Source organism: Castor canadensis, chromosome 12 (genome assembly GCF_047511655.1).
Source record: "Castor canadensis chromosome 12, mCasCan1.hap1v2, whole genome shotgun sequence".
NCBI lineage: Eukaryota > Metazoa > Chordata > Mammalia > Rodentia > Castoridae > Castor > Castor canadensis.
This window is the reverse complement of record NC_133397.1, coordinates 20,994,580-21,006,886: the sequence shown is the minus strand read 5'-3', so window position 1 is coordinate 21,006,886 and position 12,307 is coordinate 20,994,580. Positions and strand designations below refer to the sequence as shown.

The 12,307-nt window shown below is 37.5% G+C and overlaps 1 protein-coding gene across 1 annotated transcript in view; it reads right to left on the bottom strand.

The window, feature by feature from the left end:
- Ncoa1 (nuclear receptor coactivator 1) overlaps nucleotides 1-12,307 on the bottom strand; it is a 238,200-nt gene that overhangs the window by 48,283 nt on the left and 177,610 nt on the right. The window contains 2 exon segments of the mRNA XM_074049293.1: nucleotides 4,878-5,058; nucleotides 10,003-11,329. Coding sequence (XP_073905394.1) covers nucleotides 4,878-5,058; nucleotides 10,003-11,329 — 1,508 coding nt within the window.

Below are 12,307 nucleotides of genomic sequence, written 5' to 3'. Positions count from 1 at the left end.
TTCATAAAAAGTAGGAGAGTCTATATTTCAAGGACAGAAAGAGAGGACGAGCATGAAGAATTAAGAAGGAGGTGACAAGACAGCTGAAAAACACAGAAGGAACAGCAAGTCAATGTAGAGAAAAGTAAGAAACAGTCTGCAATTCCAATTCTGGCCCCCCAGGGGTGTTTATGTGTGTGTGTAGTGGGGGAGGAAAAAGTGGAGGCCTCAAACACAAGGAAAGCCAGGCAGCCCTGGAGACAGCAGAGTGACAGTCCTAGCCACAGGAGAAATCCAAGGTTCTAGGTCTTAAATCCAGTGTAGGATTTGGTGTGATAGTGACTCCTTCTGCATGGGAGGCTAGCATTGCAGAAGAAATTCATCACATAGTTCCTCCTATCTCAGAGTGCAATAGCCAGCCACCTTGAGAAAAGGCCTATGATTTGAACCTGAGCTGCTCCAAGGACTTGAAAACAAGGAATAATCACAAGTCAGGGAGCCTGGGAACACTCTACCACAGTGTCTAGGGCTACAAGAAACAGTCATGGAGAAGAGAGGATTGGACACAGACCTGCTAAATTTAAGCACCAGGTACTTGTCAGTGGCCCTAAATCTGTGGTGAGGAACGAGCGCCATTGCCTATGAGGACTTGAGAGGTCCAAGCTTGTGGTCAATGGATTGTTTGGTCTCTGGGGAGCTGCCTTGGTCTGGGCAGCTCAATTTCTGCAGCTTCTTCCCTTCTGCAGGGTCTGAAAGCCCTGATGAGAAAGGGAGAGTTTTCATTCCCTTGGTCTTCCCTGTCCAGTGCTCTGTTTGCTTCTCTTATTCTCTGACTTACGCAGGGTATATCTTTAGCTTAGATGTTTGCTACCTCTCAGTGCACAAACTGGGGGACTGCTAGAGCAAGTGGGAACCTACCAGCCTACAGGCCTCAAAACTCAATGGGTCCAGCAACAGAGCCCAGTATGTGAAGAAGGCAAACTTCTAAAGTGAATGCAGCCTGACAATGACAACATCCCCTTGACTGGCCAGGCACCCAGCCACAGACAGCACCAATCTGTATAATAGGCACAAAGAAAACCTAAGTTTCGTATACCTGCTGCCAAAGTGAGTACAAGGAGAAACTAGAACAGAATCCTGCTACAACCCACTACACCCCAATATTAGAGGACCTAGAAAGAAGCATCTCATTCTTTCATCTTTTTTTTTCTTTTTACTATATTTTTTAGTATTTTTACTTTATCTTTAAGATTAAGGGGAACAGGTACTAGAGAAAAGGTTAGATCAAAAAGAATTAACCTAGAAGGTAACACCCACGCACAGGAAATCAATGTGAGCCAATGCCCTGTATAGCTGTCCTTATCTCAACCAGCAAAAACCCTTGTCCCTTCCTGTTATTGCTTATACTCTCTCTACAACAAAATTAGAAATAAGGGCAAAATAGTTTCTGCTGGGTATTGAGGGGGTGGGGGGGAGAGGGAGGGGGCGGAGTGGGTGGTAAGGGAGGGGGTGGGGGCAGAGGGGAGAAATGAACCAAGCCTTGTATGCACATATGAATAATAAAAGAAAAAGAAAAAAAAAGATTTTCATGTTTTCTTTCTTATTTCTTTTACCTTTGGTTGTAGTGACAGTAGTGATACACAGGTTAGGGGCTAGAGTTGGGCAGAGAATCAGAAGTGACTCTCCTTCCCTTTATATGTCGGTGTATTTTTTTTTCTCAGCTTTCTTTTCCTTTCTTTTGTTTTCTTCTCCAATCCTTAATTCTTTTTTTCCTTTCTTGTACCCAACTTATTTCCTGCCTTTGTATTATTTTCTTTCCTGCCTTTGCCTAAACATTGTGGATGGATGTCCGCATTTATTGTCTTCCCCTTACCTTCCTGGTTACCTTCCCCTCTATGCCTTTGGTCTTTGTAAACTTAGCAGCATAAAGTGCAAGGGAATCTAGCCTATTTACATACTTTCACATGTAAAAGTATGGATCTATATTCAGTGAGGGAAATCTCAGGAGAGACAAAAGAGCCATTCACCTCAATAGAAACTGAATTAAAAAACAGCCCAGTTCACAAGATTTTATCACTATTATTTTCTTCATATAGGATCATGATTCTTATAGAACATTTTTCTATTAAAAATGCATCTGTAAGTTTTAGCAGTCTAGTCTCTACTATAAAACTACTCTATGTAAAACAGAAGAACAGAACACTCATTTCTTTTATCCCATTTATTGTTCAAATATTTGGCAAACATTTTATTTCTACATGTTACATAACTTACTGTTATTATTTTTGCTTTAAACAGTTTTTTTCTCATTTAAAGAAAACTGTCCAAATGAAAAAAATTTCCATTTAATTGTACCTTTACTATATCTAGTTCTTTTCACCATTATATGAAGATGAAAGATTTCAACTTTATTCATTTTCTTTTAGCTTCAAGAATAGTGTAGTCGGCTGGTGACAAATTTTCTCAGCTCTGGAAACATGTTTACTTCAACTGTATTTCTGAATGAAACTGGATATAGAAGTCAATTGTTTCCTTATCTTTGCTCATCTCACATTATTTTTATATCTTTTTCATCTTTATTTCATTTTCAATAATAGGTATAAGAGACCATTTTTCTACTACTGCTTATCTGACAATGTGTGGTACTAGGGATCAAACCCAGGGCCTTGTGCATGCTAGGCAGACTCAACCACTGAGCTAGATCCCCAGCCCCATGTTTGTTTCTAAGGTTTTTGTTTTGACCATGGATTTAAAAATTTTTGTGTAGGTAATTTGATTATGAAATATCTTAGAGTAATTATAGGCATATTAGGCTAGTTGATATTTCCCATATGTGACTGAGGTTCTTGCTATCTTTTGGTCTTTTTTCTTTCTCTCACTTTGAATAGTTTTTCTTTACTATGTTTTCAAATTCACTGCTCTTTTTTTCCTGCAGTGTCTAATTAATTGCTGTTAAACCACCCAATAATTTTTCATTTCAGATACTGCATTTTTCAGCTCTACTAGTTTTATCTGGCTTTTCATGTAGTTTTACAGCTCATCCTTTCCTTATTATGTTCATATTTTCCTTTAAGTCCTCAAATATATTTATTTAAAACAATCTTCCTGCTAATTCTAACACCTCTGTCATTTCTGGATCTGTTTCTATTAACCATTTTTTTTTCTCTTGGTTATGGGTCAGTTTTTTACTACTTCATGTGTTTATTGATTTTTTTTTATTTGATTCTGGAAATTATGAACATTACATTGTTAGGTGAATGAGTTTTGGTGTCTTCATTAAAGACTATTTGAGAGTCATTCTCTAAGGTAATAGTTTTACATGTATATCAACTTGATCCTTTTGAGAGTTGTTTTTAAGGTTTGCTAGGGCAGGTGTACAGTAAAGCTTTGCTTTTGAGATAGGATCTCACTATGTCCAGGCTGGCCTCATATTAGCTTCTCCTGCCTCCTGAGATCAAGATATATGCTTAGTTTAGAATAAATCTATTCTTTTTTTTTTTCCCCTTCCTGTTTTGGTTATCCTCCAATGCTGGGAATGGAACCCAGGGCCTCATGAACTGAACGCTAGGCCAGCTGTCTGTCCCCAGTCCCAGCCCCCTCAGCTCTGTTTTGTTTATTTATGTATTTATTTGTGTACTTGTTCATTTCTGTATTTATTTAGTTGCTTATCAGTGCTGGGGTTTGAACTCGGCCTTGTGCTTGCTAGAGAGGCACTCTGCCATACAAGCCACAACCCTCAATTCTGAAGGATTTTAAAAAAAAAATTTTCTTCTTTTAAACATACATCTTAAACAAAATCCATGAATCTATAAACCGTCATCTAGGATCAGTTCAGTGTCTCATCAATCCAATTCCGCTTTTGCAGTGAGTTCTGAGATATATAGGTTAGAATAAATCTATTCTTAAGGTAAGGGCTTCATATTTAGAAAGCTCTACCACTCTCACTGGTAGACCAATCCTATGTAGGTTCTGGTTGTTCAGCTCATAGCTTGCTGATAGTTGTTCTTTTCTTAGAAACTGTTCTATTCATAGTATACTATTCATCCAAAGAGTCAAAGGGACCTTTGTACAAATTTCTTCAGCTCTTTTTCTATATATCCTTCTCTTCTCCAGCACTCTGCTCAGTAAGTCCTAACTGCCCCCAGTCACAGTGAGCTCTGATCATGGTGTTGTCAGTTCAGTAAGAGATCCATGCTCATTTTGGGTTTCTCTTACTTGCACTTGGTTTGGTAAATGTCTCCAAGAAAAAGTCTAGGCTGTCAGGCACTGGTGGCTCATGCCTATAATCCTAGCTACTCAGGAGGCAGAGATCAGGAGGATCATGGTTTGAAGCTAGCCTAGGCAGACAGTTAGCAGGACCCTAACTTGAAAAAACCCAATATGAAACAGGGTTGGTGGAGTGGCTTGAGTATGCCTGCCTGGCAAGCACTGCCAAACCTCAGTACCATGAAAGACAGAAAGAAAAGAAAGAAAGAGTGAGGGAAAGGGAAAGGGAAAGGAAAGGAAAGGAAAGGAAGGGAGAGGCTGGGCTGATTGGAGCGCTCACCTTGTTTCCCTTCTCACAAGTTTCTCACTGCTTATTGTCTGGAAAGAACTGTTTCATGTATCTACTTGTTTTTTGTTTGTTTTGTTTTTGACAGTCACAGGCACTGATGGCTCACACCTGTAATCTTTGCTACTTGGGATATTAAAATTGGGAGGATTATGATTTGAGGCCAGTCTGGGCAAATAGTTCATGAGACACCCCCCCATCTCCAAAAATAACCAGAGCAAAATGGACTGGAGGCGTGGTTCAAGTGGTAGAGTGCCTGTTTTGTGAGCGCCTAATTTGTAAGTGCAAAGCCCTGAACTCAAGTTCCACAGGGAGGAAAAAAAAGGAGTGTTGCCTCAACACGTACTGTTCAGCCTAGAAGTGGGTCTGGCAGTAGTAGACTGAAGTGAAGCTGGCCCGATCTCCGGTTTGATGTTTACACTGGTGACTGCACCATCCATCCTGTCTGTCTCGCATAAGCCTGGCAACTGTGCTGCCTTCTCCAGTGTAGGCAGTAACTGATCAAAATGGTCAAGTTCAGCTGTAAACTAAGAAGGGAAACCAAAGTTAGAGAAAGTATTTCATATTATACCTGCAAGAACACAGAAAAAAAGTTGTTCTTTTAAACTCTATGAACCAAATGTGACTATGAGAGAATGAAAAAAGGAGAAATAATTAGAATGACTGGGGTTTCTTTGAAATTATGTAACCTATTACACTGGGAAAAACTGGATACTTATGATAAAATGTTAATATGCTACAGGATATAACATACATGTAATATTTATTAGACTTCATGTCCCCAGCCATAATAATATTTATTTAATACATATCGGTACAAAATTTGCATATTGGAAAAAGACTGGACTGGAAAGCAATGGCATTGTGATTTTTTTTTTCTGTCACAGTTTAAGAGATTTTGTAAAATGACTTACTTTAAATTTACATTATTGTATCTTTTTATGATTTAAAAAGTTTGGGAAAGTTTAAAACACACCAGTGTACTCACTTCAAAAATCTCGGAAAAGTCATTTCCCATTTAAGCATTTAATGATTCAACAAATATATCTTCTAGACTTACCAGGGAATCTGTATATCTGTCTGAGGTTATGTATGAAAAAACCTGGCCTTTATTTACAATAGCATTTTAATATGATTACTTTAATATAATTAATTAACATAAAATCTCTATCTGGTCTCACTTAATTGAACAAAAATTTCTGCAAAGGCATTTTTTAAATGTCAGACTTCTTTCAAACTTACATTCTTACAGTTCAGACATATTATCACATGTAGCAGTAGCTCCTTCTCTTTCATTGATGAGTAACATACTACTGTGTGAATATGTCACACCACAACTATCCATTCCTTCATAATGCAGTTTTGGCTTCTTTACAGTTTTTGCTAATCCAAGTAAAGCTTCTATGAAGGTTTATTTTTGTGTGTGTGTGTGTGTGGTAATGGGTGTTCAACTCAAGGCTGAGTGTGTCCCTGTACTCTATCTTGAGCCACGTCCCCAACACTTTTTGTTTTAGTTGATCTTTCAGTTAGGGTTTTGTGCTTTTTGCCCAGGCTGGCCTTGGACTATGATTCTCCCAATCTCAGCTTCCCAAGTAGCTGGGATTTTTATAGGCATGAGCTACCTTGCCTCCCATGAACACTTCTGAACATGTCTTCTGTTACATGTATGCAGAAAGTATTAACCATAAAGGAAAAGGCAAATTTAACTATATTAAAATGAAAATTTTCCCTTCTTCAACAATAGTATCTAAGAAAATAAAAAGGCAAGCCAATGTATGGAGACAACATATGGAAATAAATACTCAATAAAGGATTTATATCCGAAGTACATAAAGAACTCTTATAAAAGTCAATAAGCAAAGTATAACACATTTACAAAAATAGGCAAGAGGTTAGATGAGGCAAGTTACAAAAGAAGATATCCAAATGAGTGAAGAACACTTGTCAGAGAAATGCAAATTAAAATGATGAGCTACCTATAATGGCCTGGGATGGCTCAATTTAAAAGATTGGCAATACCAAGCATTAGCAGGTAGAAAATTGCATTAGCTACTAAAGATGAGTGTATGCATATCTTACAATAGTGCAATTCTATGTATAAACTCAGCAGAAATGCATGCATGTGGGCACTAAAACAGACGTACCAGAATATATGATAAACACAATGGCATTATTTTGTAAAGCTGTTACTTTTAAAGTTAATTTTAAAGAGAGAGTTTTAATATAGTTATTATTTAAAGTTGTATTCTGCATAAAAAAATGTTACCAGTTTTGTTGTACCAAGAAACATGAGCCTTAGCCTATAATCAAAGAGCATACATATAAAGAAACAGTCAAAATAATGTTACTACAGATTGTAAATTGAGACAACACAGAGCCTGTGAGAAGCGGAAAGGAGCTGTCTGATTAGGGTTATTTGGAGAAGGCTTTGAGAGATGCCAGAAGAGTTGGTTTGTGAAGGATGCACAGAGAGGAGAGTAAGGCAGGAGATGCTCAGAGAGACATGAATTAGCCCAGGAAGAACAAAGACTTCTGTGTGAATATAGTATGCCTGGAGGAAGAGAGAGACTTTTGTGAGATGAGGATAGAAAATCAAACTGTTTCAAGAAACTAAGTGTGAATCTTGTTTCTCAGTGGAGAGTTTTGTTGATAAGCTGCATTGTAAACACACTGTTAGCTATTGTGTGAATGCCTCTATTCTATATTCAAACAATGTGGAAACTCCTAAAGGGGAGGGACCATTTTTTCCCTTATATTCCTTAAGAGTTCATAAGCCTGTTAATTTTCATACCAATTCTACCTCAACCTAAACACAGAGGTTTCTCATCTAGACTCTTTTATTAAAAGGTTTATTTTTATTTACTTCTGTTTCAGGGCATGTTAAATAAAGATAATATTCTGCTATACAGAATATTCAAGTCCCTCTATTCTGTTGAGGGTGGTTAGAATAAGATGAGAAAAGCAACCCTAGAAAATGCTTCAACCGAGACAGCCCACAGAATGGAAGAAAATCTTTGGCAGCCATGTATATGCATTCTTTGACAGAATGCATAGGGAGCTCAAAAAACTAAACTCAAAAATCAGTGAGCCAATGAAGAAATGGGAAATGATCTTATAGGTAAAGGACCTGAAAAACTCCAATGAAAAACTCCTAGACATTATAAACACCTTTGGCAAAGTAGCAGGATACAAAATCAATTTACAAAAATCAGAAGCCTTTCTATATACCAACAATGAACAGACTGAGAAAGAATATAGGAAAACAATTCCATGTATGACAGCCTCAAAAAAGTACCTAGGAATAAACTTAACAATGGACACAAAAGACCTCTACAATGAAAACTATAAACCATTGAAGAAAGAAATCAAAGAGGACTACAGAAGATGGAAAGATCTCCCATACTCATGGATTGGCAGAATAAATATTGTGAAAATGGCTATGTTACCAAAAGCAATTCACATATTCAATGCAATCCCAATCAGAATCCCAATGACATTTATCGTGGAGACTGAAAAATCAACCCTAAAGGTCATTTGGAAGCACAAAAGACTGTGAGTAGACTAGGGAATACTGAGCAAAAAAGGGCAACACTGTGGAGGTATCACAATACCCCTGTATCAACTTTAAAATTTCAGGCCTTTTATTAAGGTGCTTAATCCACTTTGAGTTAATACTTGTACAGCATGAAAGACATGGATGTAGTTTCAGTTTTCTGCAAGCAGATATACAGTTTTCCCAGCAACATTTGTTGAAGAGGCTGTCTTTTCTCCATCTTATGTTTTGGATGTCTTTGTCAAAAATCAGATGGGTGTAGCTATGTGGATTCACATCTGGGTCTTCTATTGTGTTCCACTGGTTTTCATGTGTATTTTGTGCCAGTACTATACTGTTTTTTTGTTATGGTTCTGTGGTATAGTTTGAAGTTGGGTCATAAAGGAAATGCAAATCAAAACCACATTAAGATTCCAGCTCATTCCTATTAGAATAGCTACCATCAAGAGCACAAACAACAAATGATGGTGAGGATGTGGGGAAAAAAGGAACCCTCATACACTGCTGATGGGAATGTAAATTAGTATAACCACTATGGTAAACAGTATGGGGGCTCCTCAAAAAACTAAAAATAGTACTGCTGTATGATCCAGCAATACTACTCCTAGGGATATACCAGAAGGAATGTAAGTCAGTTTACAATAAAGGCACCTGCACACCCATGTTTATTGCAGCGTTATTTATAATAGCTAAACTATGGAAACAGCCAAGATGCTCCACTACTGATGGATAGATTAAGAAAATCTGGTATTTATATATAATGTAATTTCATTCAGCCATAAAGAAGAATGAAATTTTGTTTTTTTCCAAGTAAATGGATGGGAACAGTAGAACATTATCTTAAGTAAAGTTAATCAGGTTCAGAAAGCCAAAGGCCACATGTTTTTCTTCGTATGTGGAATAACAGACCCAATACAAATACAAGCAACATTATGAAAACAAGTCATGCTAAGGGGAGGTAACTAACAGGAGAGGAAGGGTAAAAGAAGAAAGTTAAGAAGATGAATATGGTTAATGTACTTCCTATACAAGAATGAATATAGAATTTTTAAACTTGCTGAAATCATAAAAAGAGAACTAAGGCAGAAAAGAGAAAAATAAAAGGGATGAACCAATTTGGGTTATAACACATATAGACATGGAAATGTCACAATGAAACACACTGCATAGCTATCTTAATCAAACAAAAGTATTGTTTTTTTGTTTTGTTTTTTTCTCCAAAAGCAGAGAACAGGAAGGCAAAACAGGTCCTGTCCATGTGGTTGGTACCAGAGGGAGGGGGGAAGATATAAAACGGAGAAATGAGACCTGTTGAAACTATTCCAGGAAGGGGGAAACAGGAGATAAAAGACAATGATGGAGGAGGGAATTCAACTATGATATATTGTAAGAACTTTTGTAAATGTCATAATGTGCCCCCAGTACAATGATAATAAAAAAATAAAAAAGAAAATGCTTTAACCAGGTAGTCTTGTCTAACTCTTCACATTTTCTCTCCCATTTTGTTTATATCAGACTCCCAAACTTAGCTACATATCAGCTTTCTCTGAAGAGCTTCTTTAAAATGCAGATTTCTAGGTTCTAACCCAGAGCTGGATTTGTGGAGTTAGGGGGAAGGGGCAGGGAAAGCATTTTTGAAAATGTTCAAAGATGTGAAATCTGATTTTTTTTTTTTAATAGAAAGAAAAATCTACTTTTTTAGAATGCCACTTAACACTGTGGTCCTGTAACGCTCTAAAGAGAATGTTTGAGAGCATCCTATGATTTTATAACCATTGATACTAACTGCTCAGTATATCCTGAAAAGATAAGACAAAATAGCATGACGCAAATTTGATCTACAGTTGCAGTAGAGTAAGTAAAAAACAAAAAATAACAAGGAATGATCGATCATTCTGTGAAGCAAGGAATTACCAACCTGACTCTGGGACTCCAGTTTAATTTCCTCAGGAGCAGGTTTGGTCACTGGGGTAGGGTTTGTGTTACAAGGATCCATCTGTTCTTTCTTTTCCACTTTCACCTTTACATCATCCAGGCTCAGGTTTGGGGTTGATCTTAAATCTTTCTCATCTTTATCTAAAAGGTAGCGCAGGAGCTGATGGTCTTTTGATTCTTTTTTCTTTGAAGCATCCAGTTCTAGTTTTATACTGGAGCTCCCTTGGGTCTGTCCAGTCACTGATACAGAAGTAGGTGCACTATCCTTTTTATCAGGCTCCACAGACAAAGTGGTGAGATCTGAAGGGCTACCCTCCTGTAAAAGCCGGTGCAGAATTTTGTGCCGCTCGGTCAACGAGCTGTGAGAGGAGGGGCAAGTACCACCTGAAGAGTTAGCAGAAGTGGTGTTGGAAGTGCCAGTGCAAGACAGTACATCTTTGCAGCTTGGATCTATATCAGCATGCCGTAACTGTTGTTCTGCAGTTGTTGTCAATAGCTGTACCAGTTTGTGACTGGTCTGAGAGTATTTACTGTCTCCATCTGAGAGTCTATCACTGTTATGCAGAAGACCCGAATCCAGAGGTTTGCCATCACTAGCGCTACTGTCAGATTGAATCATTTCATTTAAAATGGATGCAATTTCTTTGTTATCTTTGGACTCTGCTTTTGCTGGTTGTAGGTTTAATCTGCTAGGTGAATTCTGTGAGCCCATTTGCCGAAGGACTGGAGAACTGGCAGAGAAGCCAACAGAGTTACTGGGCCCTTCATTCATACCCTGTAAAGATGTTACTGGGATGCCTGAATAAGATCGGTTGTTATTATTATTACAGGTACTACTTGTAATGCCACCTGGGGAACTTAATGTCGGAATATTTGGAGGAAATGAATTGTTTGGCATCCTGGCCCTTGTTGCCAAGCCAGAAGTAACCTGTCTCCTTGGAGACATGAACTGGGCTAGAGAAATTCCTGTACCTTCCATAGGAGAATTATTGAGGTTTAAGGAGGGATTACTGCTCTGGGAACCTGCCTGTCCCTGGTTTAAGGCAACATTGGCTACAATCTGATTTCCAGATGAGCATCCAAAACTCCCTTGGCTGTTGCTAGAATTACTATGACTGTTGCTGCTGTGAAGGTCTGAGCTCTGTTGGCGGTTCACTCTGGTGGAGACCATGCTGTTGTTGGATGGTGGCAATGTGGATGAACGGGCCACACCATGAGCTGGAGAGATACTAGGATTGACTGAGGGGTTTACTCGGGAAATTGACATTCCAGAATTAGTGTCATCTTGAGGAGACAGCCCACTGTGTTCCCTAGGGGGAAAAAGACATTATTATTCAACCATCTTCATTTGTTTCTGTTCAAATATGATGCTATTATAAGAAAGACCATTAACCTCATTAATATTGTAAGCTATCAAGTAAAGAGCTTCTGTATACCTCAAGTTAAGGAAAAATAGCAGACGGTCAGTACTATTGTGAAATGTCAGCACTAATTCCTAAGAAAACTGTTTACAGAGTCTTAAATTTGATAACAGTCCCTGTTATTTGAAAAGAAATCTTCCTTGGTATTAGGAAAAATGCAATAGATATACTTTTTTGCTTTTCTAAACTTAATACGAATTAATTTCATATTTTAATAATACTTTTGGTTAAAGAGAAACTTCTGATGCTTTTGTTTATAAAGCACATATTCATGACTCCTGCTACAGCTTTTAAGTATTTCAACTCCAAAAAGAGGAAGACTGGGTAAGGAAAATACTATGTCACTGATGTGAAAATTAAGAAGGGTGACATGCAGACATAGCAGATGTTTTGAAAGAGAAATCACGATATGAAAAAAAAAGTGCTAATTCCACTCACAAAAACAATTTCAACTAAAACTAGAAAAAACAGAACATAGAATTCAGGTTTTCACTTAGCTCTTCACTCAGATTCATAATTACGACAACAATTTGTGACTGGCCATTACCATGTTCCAATAAGCAAAAAATATCAGATGAAGAAAAGATGAAGTGAGAGAAAATGTCTTTGTTTTTAATGCTAAAGTTTAACAGGAAAAATGCAGGATTTTGAATAAATCATTGGTTAAAAGAATAGTTTAGTGAATTTACTATGTATACTAGCATAAAACTTTATTTAGAGAAGGAAAGAAATTACAGGCAGTAATATTAAAAAATGTCAAGTTGATAGTTTAGTGATTTTTAGTTTCTGTGAGAAACTGTCAACTTGAACTCAAGAGCCATAAAGTTAGTCCTAATGAAAACAAACTCTTTAAAAAATAAACATAAC